The sequence below is a fragment of the Grus americana genome, chromosome 8, assembly GCF_028858705.1.
Source record: "Grus americana isolate bGruAme1 chromosome 8, bGruAme1.mat, whole genome shotgun sequence".
Classification (NCBI taxonomy): Eukaryota; Metazoa; Chordata; class Aves; order Gruiformes; family Gruidae; genus Grus; species Grus americana.
The window spans coordinates 34327257-34353030 of NC_072859.1; the positions used below are offsets into that span (position 1 = coordinate 34327257).

A 25774-nucleotide genomic window follows, 5' to 3' on the forward strand; every position below is an offset into this window, starting at 1 on the left:
TCTGATGCACATAATTGTAGAGCAAGTTTTGGTTTACCCTGCAAAGCTCAAAAAGAGAAAGCAACTGAGAAGAATCTAACTTCTAGCATTTTTAACCTTGTGATCCTGACTCATGGTTTTTAATGTTTCAGTGCTAGTAATTATAGGTGGATAGGTGGATATATCTAAAATAAATTATATTAACATCTTACCCGAGATGTGAAAAAAGATAATGTCCAGATGTGGAAATGAGCTATGCTGGATGCATTTTCAGTATGCAGATTTTAATTTGGTAACAAAAGGACTGTGGAAAGAAACGGCAGCTCAGCGGCTTGTGGAAATTGTAAAAGGTAGAGAAGTATAGGCTGGGTTCATGGCCCCTCAAGTAAATGAGTTCTTAACCTTGTAGCTTAACTGACTTCAGGTGAGATCTTCAAATGAAACAAAAAATCTGAGTTGTGATATTACAACTTAAGTGAATTGTGACAGTTTGTAGGTAAGAATAAGAAATATTTTTGAGATTAATAGGAAATTGTGTTACTTCCTATGTGAAGGAAGCCAGTATTGACATCACTAGTGAAAAAGCCTGGAGTTCTTAGTTAAATTCAGTTTCAATTTGTGTTGATGAATTTTACCAACTCTCATAGGACGTAGTCTCTCGGCTGAAGCAATCCCTTCTTGGCCAGCGTAAGACATTGCATCTGCCACACAGTCACAGCCCTGTGCTGAGGGTGTCAGGAGTGAGCTTGCTGTGAGGGGATGGCAGCCCTGACACATTGAGGGAAGACTGAAAACCAGCCTGACAGAGCTACCGCACTCCCAAATTGTCAGGTAGCTTTCAAGGCTTAGGGTCAGAGCCCAGAGAGGGGATGCCCTCTTCTCAGGTGAGGCCAGCAACCCACGCACGTGCCTACTTGCTTCCATGATAGGTGGTGTACCTCCGCTCACATTCTGCCCACGCTCACGTGAAAATAGAGATGTAGTGAGGGATGCCGGTGTTATTCTATCCTGCAGTTATTTCTTTTCTTATTCTGTGCTTTTCTAGCACATAAACCAAGACCATTCTGAATTTTTGATGTTATCATTGCATTTGTTGTCCCCGCTTTGCCACCCAGAGTGCATTCCAGGTTGCTGTCAACCCTCTCTTGTTTCCCGTGGAGGCTGTAGTCATTCTGTCCAGCGGGTCCCTTGGCCAATTTGGTGATTGCCTGCCTTTGCCTATTTACAGCCATTGTTACCTATTGTAACTCATTTCAGTATAGCAGAAAACAATGACAGCCGTTTACTTTCTAAGGAAGTTTCCATTTAAATGCAGCAAGAACAAAGATTTTTAGGGCTTTTTTTTTTTTTTTTTCAGTGTTTGCAGCTTTTTTCCCCTAGATGGCTTCTGATTTGGATATTATGAAAGGAAGGAGAGATTTTCCCATCAGAACACTTCCAGTTATGTGCCAATGGCTCCTGTGTCTGAAAGGACGCAGAGTGTTTTTCCTGAAAGTTTTGGAGAAGGAAACAGTAATGTTTTGATTGGGACTAGGCTGTGTTACATCCCTCTAGATAAAAGAATGTTGTTTGAAATGAAATGTGTTTATATTCTCTAGATTGGTTAGTCGGCAAAGCTCGGAATTTTATTTTAGCTCTCCCATGTCACACATTGATTCATAGATTTACCACAATCAATTGACATCAGTATGAGCACTTCGTATATGTCTCCCTTTTTTTGTCATTAGTGGAGTGATTTATATCCTGTTATGAAACGTACAGAACTCAGGGTTTAAAGCAAACTAGCATACATTAATAAAATTACCCTGGAGGGAGACAAATTACATTCAGTATTTACACTGGAAGTAATACTTGCCAGCTGTTTACTCCAGCTAGAATATTACGGGATTTGTCCGTTGTTTCAAACTGAGAGGAGCCAAATCTGATGCTAGTACTCCCAAGGAGTTGCATCACTGAGGACCCAGACCCATGGCAAAATGAATGAGCTGTGACGAAATCGCGCAATTCTTTTTCTTTTTTGCTTTCATTGAAAGCATGAACAATTCTGGCCAGGTTTTTCATGGGACAAAGTGCTTTTGAAGCTGATACGGATGTCACTGTAAATTTCAGAGCTTTCTTAACCTTATAACCACGGCAATAAAAGGAAGAGGAATATGTATTGAACATCCTGTGTTTTGTCCTTGGTATCAGCTTAAGTAAATCTGGCAGATTTTTCCTGTTATTTTGTTATAACTGCAGATCACAGGAACGAACAAAATTGCTTTTATGAATTAACTGAGAAACCATAACATGAAAATACGAAGCCATAGCAAAAAAGTACTAAATCCTTAATTGGCTCATGTCCTCCACAGCTGGGAAGGACAATGGGAATAGTGCAGACCGTGAGGTTCCTAGGCGGTGTATAGCGTTACGCAGTGCAATTGCGCAGGGCCAGGGTTATGAACGGGTGCTACCCAACTACCTTCTCTGGTCTTACAGAAACAATGATATAAACACATTGTCTCACTAGGTTCTGTGATATTTCTTTCTCCTGTTCCCCTTTTTTTTTAAATGCAGCCTCTGCCACAGTTACTTTCATTGACCTTTGCGCTACCTTGGGCTCAACAAATCCATCAGCACTTCCTCTTTTCGATTCAGCTCTCTCCTCCCCTGACTTCAGTGAACGGTCTTTAGATCCTACCCAATGGATTCAACTAATAAAATCTTTAACCAGCAACAAGTCTGGCGGTTCCTGCTTAGTTTTGTTCCTTCCTCCATACTTACTTCACTGGCCCTAATCCTCTCTGAATTAAATCATCTTTCACTGGCTGCCACATTCACTCTAAGCCTCTCATTCTTCCACCCGTTTCAGTGCAATCTTTTCTCCATCTGTTTTGCTTCCTTTGTATTTTTCCCCGGACTTTTTCATATTGTCCTATTCTTTCTCTCAGCGCAGCACAGGATCGGTGCTGTTTGCTTAGGTTCCCAATATCAAGGCCTCTCCCTCACAGCACGACAGCGGTCGTGCACCAGTCTGCACGTTTGCCTGAACTAGCACAGGCTCGTCATGGCATCACCTTACCTTTGCAGTGCTGTGTCAAAGCCTGCGCGGTGCCTGCGGGTGCTGCTGTAAATGAACCCCCTCACTGTCGCAGAGGTTGTGGAAAAGGCGCTGTACCAGTCGTGATGCAATAGGGAGTGAGAAGCCTCTCCAGATGAACAGGGGGACAGGGGAGAGGTGGCACATTTCTGCCAAAAGGTCGATGCCCAGATGGACAGCGTTTTCCTGTACTGCTTTGTTTGATGGGCTGTTGCATTTCAATGTTACTGATGGCTGGCAGGAGCAAAGCATAGTGTTAAGGGTCGAACAGTGTTGTGTGCTTCCTGGAGCTGTGAGGGGTTTGCAGAAACTTTTCTCAAGTGCAGGAAACCAAGTGCCCCTTGGATACTTTCAACACTGAATAATTATAGCCTGTCCTCACAATTAATTATATACCTAGCAATATAATATAGCTGATTTGCTTTGCAACCCGAGGCTTTGGGGGATGTAGCGCCTTGGGATGTGTCACACACAGGCTTTTCAGGGCTCATGGGATTAAAGCTTTGTTAAAATTCCTCTCTGGGGATGGGAATGAAAGATTGGTATTTTTCTTGCTTGTGCCTTAGCCTCTGCTTTCCTGTACATCTGCACGTTTGTCTGCACTTCTCACATGCCTTTACACGAACTCAGAACTTGTACTCTTTCATTTTTTATGTGGGTGTAAGATGTACACAGACTTGTGCACGAACATTTGTATAAAGCATAAACAAAAGACTGGATAATGCTGGTGCTTGTGCTAACGAGAGTCCCAACTTTTTGTACAAGTTAACAAGCCCTGCACATCAAAGTCAGCTCTTGGTTACAACTATCTGTAAACCCCAAGTAATCAGTATGGAGCTAGTGCTCTTGCACCATACTTCCTCTTCTTGGCGTGCGGAGAATGGCTCTGGGCATATATGAAATAGAGGATTCATTTTGAAATTCTGTTGGTCTGCTGTGAGTGTGACTGAAAATCTGGCCTTTTGGTTTTGAGAAAGATTGTACAAGTCAAGTAGATGTGGTGTTTTAGGCTTTTAACAAGTGTGCAAGAGGAGTCATGTATGACCAAATAGCTGAGCTAACAAGTATCTGTGCACAGTAAATTCAGTGGTGCTGTAGACTTACTTATTACCTACAAATGCTATTTTTAAAGGACGCAGTGCTATAATGATGCAGATTATTTAGAAACTAAGCAAAACTGTAAAAGAAATCAGATAGGTATCAGTTTAATGACGTGACTGAGTAAAATTAAGGCTGCTGAATGGTAAAGTGATTCTTATTGCTTGAGAAATTAAAAGTGCGTTTCAAAGTTACCTGCAGAAAAAGCAAGCGTGGCCAGCCAAGCTCCAGACGGCGCTGGGGACGTCCAGTGGCTGTTTCTTGCTCTTCAGGGGTAGTTCATTCCCGCGGAGAGTCCGTTTCGTGTGTTACGCCTGCCTGCAAACACACACCCCCTGAAAGTTGGACTCATGCTTCTTAGTAAGTATTTCAGTTATGCTATTGACGTCAATGCAGTCATTAAATAGATTGCCGGCCCTCCCATCAGTAAACCTGTGCCAAAGACCTAGAGGCAGGCACATTTTAAAAGAAGAACATCAGGTTTTCTTTTAGCATTTGAGAGAATAAGGGAAAAGTTTCTTCTGAAGTCACTATGCTTTGCAATAAGGGAGGGTTTTTTTGCTTAATTTTCTAAGACTCATTTACTGCAAAGATAATTGCTACGTTTTATTGAACACACTTTTGTTATGTTACTGTGCGCATAACCAACTCCAAATGATACTAAAGACTAATTTTTTGCGATCAGCTCCAGCTGAAAAACGACACTCATTTTAGGTCTCACAGCTAGATTTATTTGTGTATCAAGTAACAGAAGGTATTCAGGCAAACCTGCTTAGCCTTTGACTCCAGAAATTCTGCAAGGATTGATTTCATGACATCTATATAAGAAAATAGCCTTCATTTCTCCTCGGCAGGCTCTGAAGACATACAAGCTAATCATGACTCCATAGCAACGGATAAAAACTGTTTTCCCCTCTGCCCCACCTGTGGATGTCACATGAAGATGCTACACGTGCTGCTGCCATCAGGAGCCTGTCACTCCCAGGGCCCAGCTGCCATCCACGGCCGTGGGGCGAGCAGCCGCGATGCCAGTGGGACTCCCTACGTGCACTCACACCGAGTCCTGCTGTATTTCTGAGGCAGGCTGGGCTATCCTGGGCTGGCTGGGACGTCCATTCATGACCGTGGCTGGGGAGATACCTACCACCTGGAGCTGCCAACCTGCCCACTGCTAAAGGCAGCTCCACGTTGTGGAGTTCTCCTTGCCCAGTGTCAGGAATGGCGCCGGCTGTCAGACAGAGGCTCCAAAGGGCTGCAAGCTTAAAACCTAAGGATGTATATCGATGGCATCCTCACCCAGGTAGAGGGAGTACCTTTCCTTTGACAAGCAGGTGTGTTGTAATCGACAGCAGCAATGTGTTTTTGAAGAACAGCCGAGGAGCCAAACCACTGGGTTTTTTTGTTGAGGTTGTCATTTCACTGATGATACCGCACTCTGCTACATAGGATAAAACCATAAAAACAGTCATAGGTTTAGTTAGGGCTTCTCTCTGATGGATGGTTTCTTTCTGAATGATCCAGGCAACTGCAAGACCAAGGTGACAAAGAAGAGATCTTCATAGTGGCATGCTCTCATTTTATCCCCATATTCACTCCGCTCTTTAAGCACAGGTCAAGCTCTGAAAGCCTTATATTGCTTTACTCAGCTCCCATTCGTACTGGATTGCTTAAGGCCTCTGCAAAGACAATAAGACTTTGCCATTGCTAATATCAGAGTTGATAAAATCTGTGTTTCTTTTGTTTTCTGCATAGAATGATAATAGTTGCTGTGGGTGAGATTTTGACATTGCAGTCTTCAGTGTACTGAATCAGTTCCATATGAGTTTGAGAAATGTGTACTTGATCTGAGAAAAAAAACACAAACCAAAACAAACAAAAACACCCAAACCAAACTTCTGGCAGGCCGAGTTATTTTTTTTAGGTCGTGGGCCACAGTTTGTACATGCTTTAGTGATGAATAGGGTTCTTCATTGTCCCACTGATTTAAGCCCCTTCAGCTTCCATGTCATCAGCATTTTCCAGCCAGTGGGAGCTGAAATGGACTCCTGAAAGCACCCATCAGCTCATCCCCACAGCAGCTATATATAAGTTTCTCCTTCCTCCCCCGAGGTTGAGCTCACTGCTTGCAGCATTGTCTCCCGGACACAGCTGGCCATGGGAGTGTGAGAGGCTGCATCTGAGTATCTGTGCGGAGACGTTCCCAGGGTAATGCACCGCACAAATCCCCAAGCCATCAGCCTCTCCTTGGACAGTCCCAATGTCCAAACTTTTGTCCTCCTGCAGGATCTGATTCCAAGCGTAAGTTGCTTTCTTGTCGTGTTTTAAGAAGTGAGTATTTCTAACTTTGTGTTTTGATTGTCAGCAGCCAAATTGTTCAGTCCATAGTTGGACAGGAACTCCCTCTGAGTGTTTCGTATTTATTAGTCTTGGTGGGAGCAGTGTTTGATTCTGGTGTGTAGGGGCATATACAGAGGGTAAAGTGCTGGCCTTGATGGACAGAATTTGAATTAGCCCGCTGTCCTCCGTAGGGTAAGCATTTTGCCCACCAAAGTTAACTCTACAACTATAGGATAACAATTACAAAGATTAAAACTTTAAGAGCTTTTAAAATCAATATATAACCCAGGTAGATTTAAAAGAGGGAGTAAAGGATTGCTAAGGCACTTCTCCCTCTATTTAGTTACGGAATTGCATCCATTCTGAGGTACGGTTTAGACTCACTGATTCCCAAACGGTGATACTGAACAATGAACGTATTGACTGGTTTCAGTGTTCAAATCACCTAGAAATGCTCTGCTTTTAATATCACTATCTGTTCATCTCCTGATTGACTAAAAAAGATTTATATAGTTAAGCACGGTATGCTTATTAATGTAAGCATAATGTCATTGTGCAACTGGTAAAGAATGTTACGCTAATAGTTAATGAAACATTTTATTGTAATATTGTTTTCTCTGTAAGAAGTGTCTGTAAATGACAGCCTTAAGTATTGTATAATTGCGATACTTTTCTGACAGAAAGGAAACAACTGTTAATTATTTATGGTTATTAATAAAACATGCCAGGTTCTTAAGTGAATTCAGTTCACTGGAAAAATATGTATGCTTACAAAGATTTAAATTTTTTTAAGCAGTAGACTATAAACATCTAAATGCTTCCGTCCCTGTGGAATATATTGTCATGTCTAAAGGTATCATTGATTGGTTTTGTTGTGCATTCAGGCACTTAACCATTTCAGGAATTCAGAATGTAAAAAAACCCCAAAATAAAACCCCAAAATCTAGCAGGGTGTTGATTTGACAATGTCTTTTGATTTTGTATTCAGTACTGTGCCTGTCAAAGGCCAGTGGCAAACAGCCTTTCATCAGCCAGAAGAGGAGTAGGATCTGACCCAAGATTAGCCACTGTTGTTTACTAGGAGCCATGATCAGTGGCCATTACTTGGTACTAAATACTTACATAGTTAGATTTAATTTTAAAAGAGCTATGCTTTTTAATGTAGATATTCTAGTATAAATATTCTGCTGCCATAAATATACCTTTCCAAGAGGAAATTAAACATCTGTGCATATGAAAACTCCTCTACCACACCTTCACTCTTCAAAAAATTTCTTAAACAGACGTATTTGCATTACATCTAAAAGACTCCAGGTTCCAGGCGTTTAGAGCAAGGCTTTGGATTCAGCTTGCCAGGGCCCTTAGAGCATATTCCAGACACCCCAGTGTTTTCATTTAAAATGGGTTGAACCCTCTCTGAGTTTTGTGAGAAGTGACCTGAAATTGTGGCCCTGCTGTTACTGACTGGAGTGCAGGACTTTGGATCCGCACTGGGAGCGCTCGCACTGGTCTGGGATAGCCCGAGAGGAGGTGGGATAACCCTCTGCTCTACGGGGACTGTCGTCCGATGAGTTGAGCGCAGTGTGGGGGCAATCCTGCTAGCAAAAATTCAAAGAAGTAAACATTCACAAGTTAGCAAACATAAGTGCAGAGTTTGTCAATAACAGATCTTGCTAGCATTTGACAGTTGTGAAATGCTTGCCTCCCTTTCTTCCCAAAGATACTTCTTGAAGAAGAGAAATCCAAATACAAATTTCCAGTCTGTCTGGAGTATTTTCTGGTTTAGCAGTAATACTTTATGGGACATGGTCCACATCCAGAGCCTAGACAAATACATACGGTGGGCCTTCATCTTAATTCAAGTTCTTTGGGCAGGGTGTTTCCCGAAATTCCTGTTAGTGAAATGTCACGAACTGTTTGCAGCTTCCCGGGTTTCAACTATATTGCGTGAAACTTTTAAATATTTCCATCCACTTACAGTGGGAACGTACCATCCAGGTAAAAGCCAAAAATCTGTTACTCACACTTTATAGATCAGGAACAAAGAAATGAAACACAAGAAGAGGTGATGCTCACACCACATTTTTCAGCAGCAGCTGCTCATTCTGAGCTTGCCTTTGCAACACATCCAAATGTGGTCAATTCAGCATGCTGCTAGAATGTCTCCTATTGCAAATTGCCTTAAATGGAAAGTCCTGGGCAGCTTAAAATCAGATGTTTCACAGAAATTGTATGAATTTCGCTGAATTTATTTCACAGAATTAATTACTTTGGAGAAGTAGTGTGAATGACAGTGCAGAGACCTTGGCCAAGGCTAACATGAGGTGCCTCTATTATGCTGCTAAATCTAAGAAATCCTGAAAGGTGCCACATAGCATAAAACTTAAAGCATAAAAAGTAACCACCGGAATAATTTGCAGTAGACCAGCCCATATTTGACCTTCAGTAGGGAACATTTCCGTGTCCATTTAATCTGCTATTTTAACTCAGATTGTTAATAAGGGTGTCTTTAGTATAGCTGACATTTTGATTCTTTGAACTCGTTTTGAGGTGCTTAAATTAATATATTTTGCGGGCCTTAATTAAGTGCATTTTGAGAGTGAAAGGCTGTTCTTACCTGTGCTGGCAGTAGGGATTTGACGAGTGCTTACACTTCCAAGTCTGCCTGTTGTCGCTGGGTTTGAGCTTACCCTCCATCTACCCCTTCGGGGCAGCTCCCTGATGGCTTGGCTCGAGCGTAACAGCCTGAGTCGGGTCAGGACTGAGACCCCAGATTGAGGGAAGTGGTCATACAGGACTCAGACCTCCAGGTTTAATCACCTTCTGGCCAAAATGATCCAGATGTAAGAAAAATAAAAGCACAAATAAATTATTATCTAGTGTTCTATACTATCTATTTCTGATTATGGATAACCACATAATGAATCTGATGCTACGTCCCTAGTAATGTCGGGGAAAATACGGCCCAGTTGTGACTCGTGCTCCAAACACATCTTTTAAAAAGCTGGCGACTAGGGTGTGATGGCCTCCATTTGAAGGTGACAGAGGCGCAGTGGAGATCAGCACGTGAAAGGAGTAATATGGAATATTAAAAGCTGTCAAAACAAATGATGCTAGTTTGTAGGATACTGACATCTCCCTCTTCCTCCCCACCCTTTTACCCGTGGGACTTACTCTGTGATTTTAAACAGATTATTCTAAAAGGCTGTACGTGCAGTTTAGTAAACATAAAGCACACTGAGTCACAGCTACGAACAGCTGAAATTGTTCACTAGGGTAGATTAATACAGATGATTAGCATAGTGAATATTTTAGCTCTGTTGTCAGCTACTGCAGGTCTGAAGATTTTTTTAGTTTTCTGACTCGAGGATCACTCTGAATGTTCAGAGTTACAGTGTGTGGACATGCAAAAAGTGAATCCGTGCATCTCAGGGTGCCACCAGAGAGCTATCTGAAGGACACTAGCTTAACAGGTAGAACATTCTGCATTTTCAAAAGCTGGAGGATCACGGATTAAGAAACAACTTTTTTAATTGCATGTGCTTTCAGATTGTTCAAGCTATTTCTGCTGGTTCTGCTCTGTGACCGACCCACGATCTGCAGTGAGCAATACTCTGACTTCCCACAGTGTCGTTTGGTACAATTACAGATCAGTCGATAGGGCTTACTCAGAGTATCACCCGAAAACCAAATGTGTCAAAACAGGTCATTTTTTGCAATGCGCTGTGTACGTGAGTGGCTCTGCTCGGTGCGGAGCAGCAATATCTCCGGGTTTCAGCTGTAGAATGCCAGTCATATTCACTTATTTTGAGAGGCTAAATAAGGGCAGAAAGTTCAAATAAGGTAAATCGGCGAGGTTGACATTATTACCCTTTGGGTATGTAAAATATCTGTTGTAGGAAAACAGATTAAAATTCCAAACTAAATCATTTTTTTAAGCTTCCGTCCTAAAGGATAATGCTTTCAAGAAATTACATTTGGCCATGAAAAAAACATTTAATTATATTTTATAATTAATATCATTTAAATAGTTGGCATGATGGCTCAAAACATAACGGATGACTGTATGCCCGGTCTTTCTAAGGCTGAGAGTGAGGCATATGGACACGAAGGCTGATATGTGTCTTAAGGAATTCCTATGAATTATGGTTGGGATGCTTCCAGGAGCCACATTCTTAACTTTCATATTGAACACCTTAAGGAAACTAAATTGAGAGGAAATGGAGGACAATTCTGTGTTAAATCGTAACCTTTCCAGGAGCCAAGGAAACTGATTTAGCAGGTCTAACATTTTACCAATAGCCTGTTCTACATTGCTATGGTGGAGTAGCCTTATTCTGACCCTCATTTAAAATGTCTGAATAATTTGCCTCATGAATTGCTAAGGATTATTAATAAACTTTGTCTTTACATCTAATGCCAGTGGCAGAGCGGAGCTTTTCAGGTAGATTGCCACTGTGCTTTGTGCTTCCAGGATTTGTTCCTGAGGTTCCTCCTCCATTTCCTACTCCAGTATTTGTTTCACCATAGTCAAAGGACTTTCACTCTGACAGCGTATTTAGACCATAAGTTTTATTACCTCCAGGTTAAGCCGGTTCAAAACCTGATTTAATGGCTACAGATGGGTATGTGGATGAAAGTAACATCTGAATTCTGTGGCAGGTCCAAATGCAGACCTTTTTGTTTGTGGTTTGCAAAACTCTTACGAAATAGTGAGATAGAGTACACTTAGTCCCTTGCATCTTTCACATTTTGGGGTTTTTTTTCCCCCTTTGTTGAATTAAAGTTGTCGCTGTGGTCTGTCTAGGTAGTTCCTTCCTTGTCTTAGGCCTGTTGCGAAAGTCATCTGATGGGTTCTCAAGGAGGAGTTTCCAGTGCAGCAGCAGCAGGGGCGCAGGGGCGCAGTTTTGCACAGACACACGTGCAGAAAGACAGCTCAGGAGAGGAGAGGTGCTGCCTCTGGGCTCAGCTGTGGGCCCACACAGGCCAGAGCCCCTGCTCCAACACACACGTCGTCGGTGCGTGGCACCAGGTAGCGAAGTGCGGAAGTCTTCAGACTGGCTGTGGTGAGCCAGCTCCAGAACCGGAAGCCGTCTCGCCACAACAGCACAGGATGGTGCCCCACCTAATTAAGCCTGTTGAAAGGCAAGGCTAATTAGTTTAGGTGGAGTGCCTTGTTAGCACAACGATGTTGCTTCCAGGATCCAAGTTGGTTTCCCTGCACGTGTAAGCTTACCAGCCCTCTCCGAGCCAGCCCACATGTATCAAATGAGATAATACACTGCACGGCACAGGTAAATCCTAAGTGGGTAGCTAGGTAATTTCATAATCATATCCTGATTTTTCAGTGTCTTTCTCACACTCGTGCATTGACATGCACGCCATGTGCTCAGGAAGAAAACATTTCTACTCACACAATAAAATGTTCATCTTACTGTGATCTGGCCTTTCCTTGTTTAGCTAGAAAAACAAAAACATAATCTGGGCACCCTGTGATTTACAGGGAGTTGGGACTGGGATTTCAATCCCTGGGTTTAGCTCTAGGTCTGGGCTGGAGGCTTCCTTCTGTGGCCCATCAAAACTGATGGTCATCTCCGTCCCCAGCCTGCGGCTCTGTGGGCTGTTCTCGCTGCGCTTTGAGAAGCGTGTTGAGTAAAGGTGTGATGGGGATTCACTTAGTTAAAAAATTTGTAATAGCCTTGGTAATTGTGATCTGTCTTCAAAATGTGTTCAAGGTATGTGTTTATTTCCTTACTAAACATCATCTGAAAAATCATTTCAGCATTCTCTTTGCAGCTCTGTCCTTTGAGTGCACTGTCAGTCTTTTGCCCTTGTTTTGTTAGACCCTGCGTAGGAGAGGTACACTCTTGCGTCGTATTTTTCCTCCTGTCTTGTGATTAAGGCAGGAATCCTACAGGGCAACAAGGAATCAAGCCCGGTCAGTAAAACGATAACGTGGCAAACTGTGTGTTTGCTCCCCGAGATAAAGTTGGAACTGAGCAATCTTTGCCGTTCATTCGACAGGCCAAGATTAGATTCTGCCCCTCTTGCCATTTCTGCTTCTCCCTGTCCAGGGACTGAGGAATTCCTACTATGCAGGCAAATCCCGTTCCCAGATTCCCCCGTGATATCGCTGCTAAGTGACATCTGACAAGATGCTTCCTGCATTTTGTTACTTCCATTTGGCACCATAAAAGCACTGTCACTTACCATTCTGATTTGTGGCAGCAACGCTGTATTGTTCACTCCGTGTGCTGCCGTGGGGGGAAGGATACTGCACAAACGGAGACTGCCTTGTGGTAAAACACTGGATCCCACCCCAAGATGAGATGATATCTCCAGTCTAAATCCTTCTTCAGAACTTCCCCAGTTTTCCTCGTTCGTTAGCATTTCAGATTAAACCTTTAGGCTTATCTTCAGATCAGAAATTACCTCTCTGGGAAGCTTCATAGGTTTCTGTTAGCCACCTTAAGGTGTTCTTAGTGTTTACGCCTCATTTTTGCACCTCATTGTCATGTAAAAGGTGCAGTGTTAACTTTGCTTTGGGAATCTTGATCTTTAATTTGTATACTGTAGCATTTTTAAAATCGAGGTTTACACAGCTGTTTTAGAGTGCGTGTGTATCTGACACATGTAAACACACAAAATAAATGTAACAGTACTTTTTTAGTTTAATTCAGGACCTTAACTTTTTATTAGCTAGTCCTTTCCAAGTGGTTTCCAATGCTTCATCTCAGCTGAACAGAGACGTTAGAATTATTTATTCTGCAGGAATGAAGATTCTACACTCTGCTGCAATGCCCACTGAAACTCTGGTCCTTCTCTCTGAGCAACATTTGGCAAATCCAGTTCTTTGCAAGGCAGTACTTGAGTAGCGATCCTCTCCCCATTTTCCTCATTCTTTTTCAATCTGTTTTTAAGGTATCTGTGGGGATATCGCAGGCTTTCCCATCAGCAGCCATGAAAAACTACAGCTGTACCCCTCAAGTGACTCCTCCTTCAGTTCAGAGCTTTAGCTTCTTGTGCTCAGCCGGGCACTACACCCAGGCTGAGATTATCCCAGGCGGGTGCCTCAGCCGTTGGTTGCCTCTTCCACGTCATCATCCTCTCCTAGAAGGAGCAATGCTCTTGGTGGTCTCGGTACCCTGCTGCCCAGCCCAGGGGACCCTGGACACTGACGTTAGAGGACTAACTAACGATAAGTGCTGCTTGTGGGCACCCGCAGTTATTGCCACAAAGCCTGGCAAAATCGAGTGACTTCTCCAGCTCCCACGATAACAAACCACAATCACCCTGCTCTAGACTAATTGGTAAGCAATTGCCTAGTTACTGCTAACAGTCAGTGGTCTGATCAGTGCGTTGCCAGCCCGTGTGGGTCCTTGGTGACCTGATTCTCATGACCTGGCTACTGATCCACCCCAACCAGCCTGCACACCAGTACGGGTGGGTATAATAAGGACTTCTGCAGGTTTGTCCAGTTCTGCTTTAACTGGCTTCATCAGGGCTAGGCTCTTGCTCCAGGCTGACCTCTTGGTATGAGTCTCCTTGAAATGTTTCATTTTTGCCTCAAAACAGTGGCTGGGCCCCCATAACTGATCCCCTGCCACTCACCTTGGGGTGGGTTGCAGGAATCGGGATCAAAGCAAGGCCAGGGAGGATGGGCTGCCCAGCACCAAGGCTCTGCAAAAACTCTTGTGTTGCTGCCAAGAGCTTCCATTTACTGCTTGGTCTCAAGACTCCGTCATTGTCATAAGATTAATTTCACCTAACTTCAGCCACCTAAAAATTATAGACCAATCTTAAGTAGTGGCTGGTTTTTGAAGAAAACGTATTGTGAGCTCAGGAGCAAACCATCCTGTTGTGCAGGAAGATCAGGAATTTCAGCAGAAGCCAACTAGGTGAAGCAAGGAGCTTCCTAGCGAGTCAAAGTGCAAAAAAGAGCAGGCGAAGAGTGAGAAGGACTGGTAACAAGGGAGGGATGTAAAAGCGCTGTTTCGGCATGTGGGGTGAAGTCAGGCAGACCAAAAGCTGACGGAGCTGTGGCTAGCGAGGGGAGTCCAACGTGGGTATGGAGTAGGGAAAGGAAGTTCAGAAAAAATGTTAATCTATGGAGGAAATAGCCTAGTGACAACTGGCACATGAAAGGCTGAAGTACTCGGTGCCTTTTTTGTCTCAGTCTTCACAGACAGAACCCTGCACCCAGGCCCCAGTGCCCACCAGCCTGCTTGAGAAGGAGAGGGATGGAAAGCAATGAGGGAGCAGTGGGTTGGGGGCTACCTAGAGGAGGTGAATGTGTTCAAGTCCGTGGCATTGGACAGGATTCAAGCTGGAAAAGCTGGATGATGTGGCTATGAGGTCACTGTGTGTCCTTTGTGAAAAATTGTGGTGCTTGGGAAGGTCTGTGACAACAGGAAAAAGGTCCATCTTTGAGAATGGTGAAGGGGATCTGGGGAACTATGGACTAGTCAGACTCTTCTCGGTCACTGGAGAGGTCACTGAGGGTGTCCACTGGAGTCTGCTTCCAAACACACAAAGGACAAGAAAGAAAATTGGCAATCGTAGACACAGATTTGCCGAGGGCAAATTGTGCTTGAAAAGGTCTGACCTCCTTCTCCAAGGGCTAGGGGCTGGCCTGGCTGTGGGGACACGGGGGGGGAGCTGTGGGTGGCTAACCTGGCTACAGCGAGCGCTTTGGTACTGTTTCTCACAGCATTCCCACGTGGAAGCTGAGGCGGCATTGGCCGGACAAACGGACTGTTGACAAGGTTGGCTGTTGCTGGACCACCAGGCTCTAAGGGCGGTGATGAAGGCTGCGTGTCCAGTTGGTGGCTGATGACAGGAAGGGTGCGGGGTGTCTGTCAGTGCCCTGCAGCTACTTGAGCATCAGGCTGTTGCTGTTGATTAGCTGGGGATAGTCCTACTCTGGGTGGGAGGCTGGAGCAGATGACCTCCGGAGGTCCCTTCCCACCAGTTTCTGTGAGTGTGGTAGAGAGGTGCCTTCTGCAGTTAATGGAGAAGGATGGGCACCTCCGGAGGGTGATTCAGCCCATCGCAGCAGTCATGCTGAGAATAGACCAGGATCACCCCTTGGAGGTCCCAGGCACTTTCCACTGACTGTGCAGGGAGCTTAGGTGATTAACTTTTAGACAGCTAAAGATAGCTCAGATGAGCCCCCCCCAGTGACATTTCTCCAGGCTAATATTACTGCTTATCGGCGTTGCTCAAATTACGCTGCAGCTGGCTCAGTGATCGAGCAGCGAGCGCGTGGGCTGTTGACTCAGAAACATCACTGCTACTATGGCAGTCGAGTGACTAGCAGACGTCTTCTGTGCTTCGCGTCGTGGCCGAGTCACGCTGCAGGAATTCCTCCTGTCACTGGAAGCCTCTGCTTCGGTGGTTAAATGAGCTGTGGCTTCTTCCTTCTTGGGATGGCTGCAGCATGGCGACGTGAAGCGGTTTGGTCTTGTGTCGTTCTCTACAGGCAGGAGGATTTTCTTTCGCCCTTGCATGTTGGTTTCCAAGGTCCTTGTGTCTTCTCTTGGTGAGGCATTTCTGCTTGCTCCCTGGAATCTTCCAGTTTGAACCTGGATGTGTCCCCGATGTTCTTGGCGGGTGCTGTTGTAATCACTGCCTTGGCATCTTCAGTGATTTTGGAGCCGTTTTTCTAGGGGCTGAGTTTTCCCAGCAGCCTTTCTGGGCAGCTGAAATGCCGTGTCCCAGAAAGGACCTGTCTTTAATTAGGGAACTTACAATGCCAGACTCCTCAGCAGTGTAACAGAAGAGTTCATTTCTTCTGCTCCTTGTTGCTTTGGGGGAAAAAAGAAAAATGCCCCCCAAAATCTTGGCCTTATGTGTTTGAGGTTTTAGTGCATGTTGAACACTTTCATCAACAATGTCAGTGTTACAAGCGTTATTCCTGGCAGCAGCATCTCACTCATTTCCTGGCATTTTTCGCAATTAGCAGTAGAAAGCTTTCACTTCATTTTTTTGCCTCTATCTTCCTCTATCATCTCTGAATACAGACTCCATTGTTTCTGCTGCTTTTGAGCCTGTGTTAAGATTTTGTCTGCGTTCCCCCACAGCTGGATCTGCTCCAGTGCCACCTCTTCAGTGTACCTCTAGCAGTGGCTTTGCCAGTTAATCCCGTTGTCTCTCTTTGCAGGGGTTTCGCTACCCTGGCCTCTTACCACATCTCATCTATTAGTGCTGGGTAACAGAAAAGTCCCCATTTCTAAAATAGCTTTTTTCTAAAAGCGTTACTTCGAGACATGCTGCTCTCTTCATCTGCATGCAGTGCCCATGCCCACGCCGTCTGCAGCCTGCCCGTCTCCCGCTGCGATCCGGCACCCGCTGGCCCCGCTCCACGTCTCTCCCCGTGCCCAGTGCGGCTGCATTGTGCTGGAGAGCAAACGAAGAGCCCTTCGCTCTTACCCACACCTCCCTTGCACGCCGGACAGAGGCTTGCAGTATAGCTGCAGGTGTGAGAAATGTGAGAGGGGACAGCTAGAGTTACTGGTCGAACTGGAGTCCCAAAAATACGCTCGGGAGGGGGGAGAAGGGCAGGATCATCCATTTGTTCGCGGAGTTGCTCAAGAGCGTACTGGCTCCACCTGTTCCACAGGTGCTGGGGCTTTGTGCCTTTCTTAGCACATCTGCACTTATCTTTGCAAAAGATATAATTAGTTTCATTGCATACAATGAAATGTTGAGGGGGGGAAGTGCATCTCAATACTCTGTTGTTCCCGTGATTTTAGATTACTCTGTAATTCCAGCCCTGCAGTCCAGCAGACTGGGAATGTGCTAGTGTCCATAGACCTGCAAGAGGGGACGTGTTCGTGCTCTGGCAGCGTTGCCGGCACGTGTAGCATTGGGCAGTTCTGCTGGATACATCTTGCTTTTGAATAATACCTTCTTTTAGGTACATGTCTAGTTTTTGTGCTTGAAAAAAAGTTGGAAATCTGGTCCGTAGACTCCCTGAATATTGGAAAAAATACAGGGCATCTGTAAAAGAAACCTGTAATTACAAGATACAGGGTTTTTTTTCAGTGCTTGCAGTTTGTAAAATGGTTCTATCAGACTTGGATATTTTCAGCGCAGATTTTAAGTAAATCACTGCAGTTTTGCTCCATGCCTTCGATTTTGCTTCCTGTGAATTTTTAAACCCATCTACAGAACAACTTTCTCAAATATATTTGTTAGATCTGTTAGAACAATGGTTTAATTCAAGGAAATAGCTCTCTGCTCATGGGTAGTCATGAATGCACTAACAGGATACATTAAAGAAATAAATTATTTGGTGTCAGTTATTCACTCGGCATTGTCAAGGGTAAATATGTAAACATGTCCGCACAATCTGTAAGCAACCACAGATACATTAGGGAAGGCAAAGGGTAAATGGCTGACAGCCTGCACAAGTCCCTGTTCTATCAAGTTTTGGCATGTCGTTTGTTGATAAACCTGTTTGACTGAACATGCTCCAAGCTCCCAGGTTTGAGAGTGATGCTAGACACTGGCTAGTAATTATTGCAGGGCATAGAATGAATCTCGCTTTCTGAAGTTAAAATAGCCATATTCTTTTGTTGAAGGGAACTGGAGGGAGCATCTTTGGTGGTCTGGATCTATGTGACTTTTATCTAAGCCATGACCACACAAGTACCTTGTTAAATCATGCAGACCACTCTTCCTTTTTTTCCTTTTCCTTTTTCTTCCTCTTTTCCTTCTCCTTCTCCTCCTTCTCCTTGTCTTTCTCCTTTCTTTTTCTCTCCTCTAACCTGCATCAGGACTTCAAATCAAACGGGTCTGAGCTGAAGCACAGATGAGTTCTGCTGGTGGATCAGTGTTTCGGGGATCAGATCGTATGTGAGGATCCCACAGAGAGGGCTTCTGCCAGCTTGCTTAGGTGCAGGCTCTTGGTCATTAGTAGTCAAGGACTGAGAAATGTAAACAAAGCCTTCAGTAAACATTAATGATATCCATACCACTCACAAAATAATAATCTGTCATTCACATGATTAACTAGAGGATCTCCCTTCTCGTCTTAATCTTTTTTTGTCATCTAAATAATGACAACAATTATGATAATCTATAATAAATATAGTATGTTATATAATTAAAAATGGGTTGTCTTCAAGTCCTCTGATGAATTCTAAGTGATAAAGACTCATAATGTATATTGTTACGATTTTTAAGAAATGTCCATACCCGAATGTGCTTTCTTTTTTTTTTTTTTTTTTTTACTTTGTAAGTTATTTTAAATATCTATAAATAAGCAAAATATTCAAATGTGCCTAAAACAGCTGGGACAGGGGTTGTGTCTTATGGATTCACACCGAGAAGTACATACTTTTTGAAATTGCACCCTTAATGTTATTTTCAAGCATTTCTACAAGTTAGGAGCCTGGGAGTGTGCTTTCAGACATTTCCTAAAGCAGAGTTTTCCGTGCCTGCAAGTGGTTTCATGCACCAGGATAAACATTTACATGTTCCCATACAAGGACACGAGGACTTCAAAAGCCCCAGCTCACCTAAGAGCCATGGTGGAGCTCAGTTCACCAAACCTGCTGATTACTGACTGTTTGTTTCCCTGTCTCTAGCAGGAGTTAGTAAGCATTTTCTTCTGCAATACTTGTCTTTTAATCTTTTGTTTCTTATGAGTGTTTGTCTTCAGGTTTTGTTGAATTTTATCGGTTTGTTAAACATTTGGGGAACATTTCAGTGCCTGCCTATTGCCACGTTGTACATACTAGATTCGGGAACAGATCCAATATTAAAGCCTTTCCAAGGCAAAAGTGAGCCACTGCTCTTATTAATTTTAATTTTAAATGGACAGATTTGATCCTGAGTCTGAATTGTTGTTGAGGTAAGGTTAAGTTAGAGTGATAATATTTTTTTATTAAATCAACTGGAATCACTGGAAAATGGGCACTTTGGTGACCTCAGTGGCCGTCCCTCGAGTCTCAGATGAAGTGCTGCTACAAAGGCAGGCTGGAGCTTGAGCGCAGAGTGCTTGTGGGAAGGACAGCCTCAAATGTTGAAGAAGTTTATAATTATAAATAGCTCCAATTTATTGCAGTCAGGATGCAATTAAAAGTAAATAACCCAGAAGATGTCTACTGGCACTGTAAACAAGTGGCTTTGCATGTGGAATAGGATATACTGTGTTAAAGTTGGGAGGACTGCTGTAAGCTGAAATGCCTTCTTTTTAACCTTTATTGTGAAAGTTTCTCTCTGATTTTCTTTCAGCAGCCCTTTTTGATGGCGACTATTAGGGGGTTTTTGAGTCTTAAACTCTACATGCCTAAGGTTTATGAGCAAAGTTACAATCCCTTAGAAGTAACTGTTTCTTTTCTTTGCAGAATTAGGAATTAAGTTTTTTACCAGTACACTCAGTCCATAATTTGATCTTTAAGAGTTGAGGAGAGCTGCGTTGGTAAAGATGTCTGCAAATATTTGTATTAAACATTTCTCACCTGCCAAATTGGTCAATCTGTTCACAAGATAGAAACCCACTAGCAATATTAGCCGGCTAGATCATGGAGAACTTCGTTATTTGGCATGTGCAATATTCTACTGAGCAAAGAGGGGAACTGTAATTCCTCTCCAACTTTTTTAACTCACCTGCTTGGGATCCGGTATTTTGGCCACGCTTAAAACTTTTTAGCCTTTACACTTTCTGCCAGAAGCAAGACATGCTACGTCTTAATGTATTTATTTAAAAGGGACAAGGGCGACAAGAGAGAATCGTGAGGGAATCCGGAGAGGAAAAAACTCACTTTGAACTTTAGCGTTTGGATCTAGTTTCAAAATGTTTCCTGACTGGGTTTATCTCCTGTGTAAGCCAAAGGCCAAGCCACCATTCACTCCTGCATCTTGGGGACCCGGGTCTCTGCTCTCTGCCGCACCATCCCGCCTTGCTGCCTTGTGGAGCTCGGTGCATTTGGGTGACAGGATGGGAGACGGCAAGTTTGTGGGTTGAGAGAGGAACCGGACTGCGCAGCTGCAGCTGCAGATAACACTGGCCTCATGCTCAGAGATATCCTGGCCAGCGGCGAGGGCCGGCGCGGGGGCTTGCACGCCCAGCCGTGCAGCGGCCAGGGGCTGTAGCTCTGCGCTGCAGAGAAGCGTGGTACAGGCAGGGTTGGTGGGGGAGCGTTGGGCAAGAGTTCATCATATTATGCCCCCTTCTCATCTGTGAAACATGTGCGTAAGTGTCCTTATGCTGAACCACTCCCAGGAAGGAGGATGATCTCCAAAACCTTTCACTTTTCAAGTATGCAAGATGAAAAAAAGCCTCAAGTCCATATTCATTAGCAGCTCTCACTGTGAAAAAATGATAGCACGGCTGTCAGTAAATGGGAAAAAGCTTCTAAAAAATGGACAAAGTCACTTCTCTAGTGAGAGATACTGTAGTTCCATCATCTTACAGAGACAAAAAAAAAAAAAGATGGCAAAAAATACCAAAAATGCAGTTGTTGCAAAATACTGGCACATAAATGAATTGCATTTAAGTACGTTAGAGTGTTCTAAGTGCCAACGGAAAAATATTAAATGGTCAGTGTGCTGCTTCTGAAGGCTCGGCCAGTCTGTCCGCAAATCAGGTCTGGCAGCAAATCAGGTGATGAAATGTCACCTCAGTTTCTGCTAAATTGCTGTCAGGACCAAAAGTCGTGCACAAACACCGTGTAATGTTTGAAAACTGAAACAAACTCATTTAGGTAATTAGTTCTTTATTCTGTCTCGGAAATGATTTCACATAGGGCACTAGAAAAAATGACGGAAATGCCAGTTATAATTTTATGGGTAAGGGCTCGGTTATGCAACACCCAAATATAAACTGAAACATGATACAGTTGAAGACACATCATATAGTATTCCAGGAGACCATATCCAGAATGTTTCCGTAAATGACCATGTGCATCAGCTGTACCAAGGTTATCAAAGTCTGTGAGTGGAGAAGGTTTAAGAGTGTTTCTGGCAGAGGGTGTTGCAATGCTGATGTCAGTGGGACGCTCACCTTGGCTTCATGGAAAGAACATGTCATGTAGCATGTAAACTTCTGTTTACTGGTTGTTTGAATCCCTGTAGTGACACTGGACACCACTCGGCAAGAGAATCCCGATGCACTTCATCTTTATTAAATTTGTAGAAGAGCAACTTCTTCTAACTGACTTTAAATCTGACTTATCTTACAACATTTCATTTGGGACTTGGAGTACATATTTTAATTTTACATGCTGTTTTTCAAAAACACCTGGTGAAAATTTAGCCTTATCTGTGGAATCGTAGCCAGTGCTTTCACAATTTATTTGTAAATTGTTGCGAGTTAACAAACAGGGAGTTAGCGGAGTTGCACGTACGCAAGGAGGGCTGGTTTGATACAAAATGGGGTTTCCACATTGATTGGTCTCAGACTCGGTCATGTAGAAAGTGGCTTAGGAGACAGTTACTGAGTTTCTAAGAGGGGTTGAGCTCAGGCTGCCTTCCTTATGTCGAGGACGATAGGGTCTTTTCTTCTACTCGACTGTCTAATTTCTTGAAACTCGTATGAATGTGGTATCTTTGACGTAATTACTGGCCAAGCAAATTGAGCTAAAACTCACCAGTAGGTTCAGAAATGACTGAGGAAGGGAGGGCAGGGAGGGTGGAGAAGCTGAAAGTCACACAGACACCTGGAAGGAGGCACGCCATCAGAACCTCGTTTCACAAGACTCATTTCCTTAAGAAAATGAGTGAAAAGATATTTAGATTAGTCAAAACCAAAAGACATTTAAGAAGAGCTGCTGAAGGATGCGGGTAACGTCTCTTTCCCTGGGTCTGAAACCCAGATGGAGCTGTGGGCAGGCCAGTGGAAATGAGCAGGCGTAGTGTTAGAAAAAGGAAGTTCCGAAAGAAACATTAACAGTGCTTTTATATGGATATACTCTTCTTCTGGACTGGGCAGTAAACAGCTTTTGAACAGTAGCAGATCTCACCTTTTTTTTTTCCTTAAAATGATACTTAGCAAGAGCTGTTTACTATCACTTTACTGTATGTTTGCTATTGAAATGACTAGAGATATTTTAAGTGGCAGTTTTCAAAACATCTGCATTTCATAGAATCGCAGAATCACAGACTGGTTTGAGTGGGAAGGGACCTCACAGCCCATCCAGTCCCACCCCTGCCATGGGCAGGGACACCCTCCACTAGCCCAGCTTGCCCAAAGCCCCATCCAACCTGGCCTTCAACCCTGCCAGGGAGCCAGGGGCAGCCACAGCTTCTCTGGGCAACCTGTGCCAGGGCCTCAGCACCCTCACAGGGAAGGATTTCTGCCTCACATCCCATCTCCATCTCCCCTCCTGCAGCTTCAGGCCATTCCCCTTGGCCTGTCACTCCCTGCCCTTGTCACCAGCCCCTCTCCAGCTTTCCTGGAGCCCCTGCAGGGACTGGAAGGGGCTCTAAGGTCTCCCTGGAGCCTTCTCTTCTCCAGGCTGAACAACCCCAACTCTCTCAGCCTGGCTCCATAGCAGAGGTGCTCCAGCCCTCACATCATCTCCGTGGCCTCCTCTGGACTCGCTCCAACAGCTCCATGTCCTCCTTGTGCTGGGGACCCCAGAGCTGGACCCCAGGGGAGTCTCACCAGAGCGGAGCAGAGGGGCAGAATCCCCTCCCTTGACCTGCTGGTCACACTGCTTTGGATGCAGCCCAGGACACAGTTGGCTTTCTGGGCTGCGAGCACACATTGCTGGCTCATGTTGAGCTTCTTGTCTCCCAACACTACCAAGTTCTCGTCAGGGCTGCTTCAAGGTCAACTAATTTACATGATAAAGTAGTCGATAGAGAATATGCATGTTAGAAAGGAAAATACGCCCAAGTTCTGTGTGTTTTGGCGATTTCCGCCTGCTTTTTGATATATGTATCACAAAAGTATGCAAGAACGAGATTATTTGCCATGTTTGGAGCTCTGTGAGCACAGAAAAAACATTAACTTTCAATGCCACAAATATTCAGATTTACTGACTATTTAAAATGTGTCTGTGCCAAGTGCTCCTTGCAAGTTCATTGCTGAATTACTCTTTGGCAGCGTTTATTTTCTGCCATGTAACTTCCAACATTGAACATACGGTCTCTGTACAATACTTAATGAAGTTCTTTGCTTTATGGATATGGTAAATGATGAAGAGGGTCTGTCCCGATGAAGGCAGATACCAGCACAAGGCGCAGAGGATGCAGGGGGCCGCGGAGGATGGCAGCCCTGCAGGGAGCACAGCCCGTGCAGTCCCAGCCTGTGTTTGATAGGGAGGGCAGTGGTATATACATGTATGGGGCATATGTGTATAGAGCGTATGTGCTATACAGCAGATACTTTGCTGAGTGTATATCATAGCAATCCTGACCTCTGATGTCACTGTTACCTGCTCAGCCAGTGCCATTAGAAATGCTGAATCCATTAACTTTGGAAGATTTATGGGGTAAGCATATGTCACTGGTATTATGAGAAGCAGTTACATTCACAGGGAGATTTTATGATTCACTGTATCCGCTTATGTAAACCTTAACTTTTACGCCGTGAGCTGCTCAGGAGCACGTTGTCCTGCTGGCAGGGTCAAGGAGCAGAGCTCGGTGGGAGCAGGGAGCAGGAGCTGGCGGGGTTGGGGAGTAGGGCTGGAGAGGCTGAGGTGCAGGGCCTGCTGGGGAGCGCAGGCAGATGGCACTGGGGAGCACGACCAGTGGGGTGTGGGGCTGGTGGAGTTGGGGAGCAGGACCAGGTCAAGGCTGGTAGGGAACAAGGCAGAGCTGGGGAGCCAGGACTGACAGGGAGCAGGGATGGCTGGGTTGGGGAGCAGGGCTAGTGGGCTTGGGGACCAGGGGCTGGCAACAAGCAGGGGTTGGTGGGGTTAAGGAGCAGGACCAGGTGGGACTGGGGAGCAGGGCAGGTGGGATCGGGGGACAGGGATTGGCAGGAAGCAGGACCAAATAGAATTAGGGAGGAGGGCTGGGTGGGTTGGGGAGCAGAGCTGTTGGGCTTGGGGAGCAGGGCTGTTGGGGAGCAAGACCAGGCGGGCTGGGGAGCAGGGCTGTTGGGGAGCAGGACCAGGTGGGCTGGGGAGCAGGGCTGTTGGGGCCGGGGAGCAGCCCCGGGGAGCAGGCTCCGGGCAGGGCGCAGGGGCCCGGCCGGGCAGGGAGTGGGGCTGGCGCAGCACCAGCATCCCGGGCGCGGGCAGCGCCGAGCGGCGGGGGCGGCCCGGGTCCCCGCAGCGGCCGGGGGGCGGGGGAGGCGGCACTCCCGGAGCCGCAGCCCGGCCCTGCCCGGGGGGCGCCCGGTTCCCCGTCCCGCGGGGGCAGGGCTGGCTGCGGGGCCGGGGCGGGCCGGGGCGGGTCGGGGCGGGCGGCCGGGGCCGGGGCCGTGCCGGGTGCCAGCGGCGGGCGGGGATTTGCTCGCCGGCGGCGAGGGGAACGCAGCGGCGGCCGCATGATGAGGGAGCGGTGCGGCACCTCCGGCGGCGCTGGCGGCGGCTCGGGCGGCCCCGCCATGGAGAGGCTGCCGCCGCGCCAGCCCGACTACATGTCCGTCTGCCTCTTCGCAGAGGAGCCCTACCAGAAGCTGGCCATGGAGACGCTGGAGGAGCTCGACTGGTGCCTGGATCAGCTGGAGACCATCCAGACCTACCGCTCCGTCAGCGAGATGGCATCCAACAAGGTGAGCCGAGCGGCGGGGGGATGCGGAGCGAGGGGATGCGGAGCGGGGGGATGCGGAGCGGCGATGCACGGCAGCGGGATGCCCCGACCGTCTCCGCGTCTGTGTAGGAGAGCAGCTCCCAAGTTACTCCCGGGGAAGGAGGTGCGGGTTTCCCCCGCAGAGGCACGGCCAGAAAAAAACTGGCGGTGGCACGGCGGGACGGCGTGGGGAGAGCGATCCTTGCCGCCCGGCTCATTTCTGAGAAGTAAAAGAGGTTTCAATTAGCGCCGGTCCCTTCGGAACCGATATTACCAGAAACGCTGTGAAAACGCCCGCATTTAACAAATTATCACTTCAAAAGTCAATTATCTTCATTGTTGTCTGTCCGTAATAATGGCAAACTCTAAACATTGTGGTACGTTATTTTATTGCTGTTTTGTCTTTCGGTAAGCGTTTAATTTTGTTTTTAATGTGGTGGGCTGGCTCGGTACCGCTTGCCAGCACATGATGAGGGTGCGAAGTCAAAGATTGTGCATAGGGAATGAGCTCCGACAGGAGCTGCCTGCCCGCTGCCCGGGATCTGGGTTGGTTTCTGGGGTTTTTTTTTTAGTTTTTAATGCGCCGTC

The 25774-nt window shown here is 45.6% G+C and overlaps 1 protein-coding gene across 5 annotated transcripts in view; it reads left to right on the forward strand.

The window, feature by feature from the left end:
• Window positions 1-25774, forward strand: part of PDE4B (phosphodiesterase 4B) — a 213670-nt gene that overhangs the window by 161316 nt on the left and 26580 nt on the right. For all 5 annotated transcript variants that reach the window (XM_054834236.1, XM_054834237.1, XM_054834235.1 and 2 more), the window contains one exon: window positions 25057-25169. In XM_054834236.1, the coding sequence (XP_054690211.1) occupies window positions 25057-25169 (113 nt within the window). The remainder of the gene's footprint in view (window positions 1-25056; window positions 25170-25774) is intronic.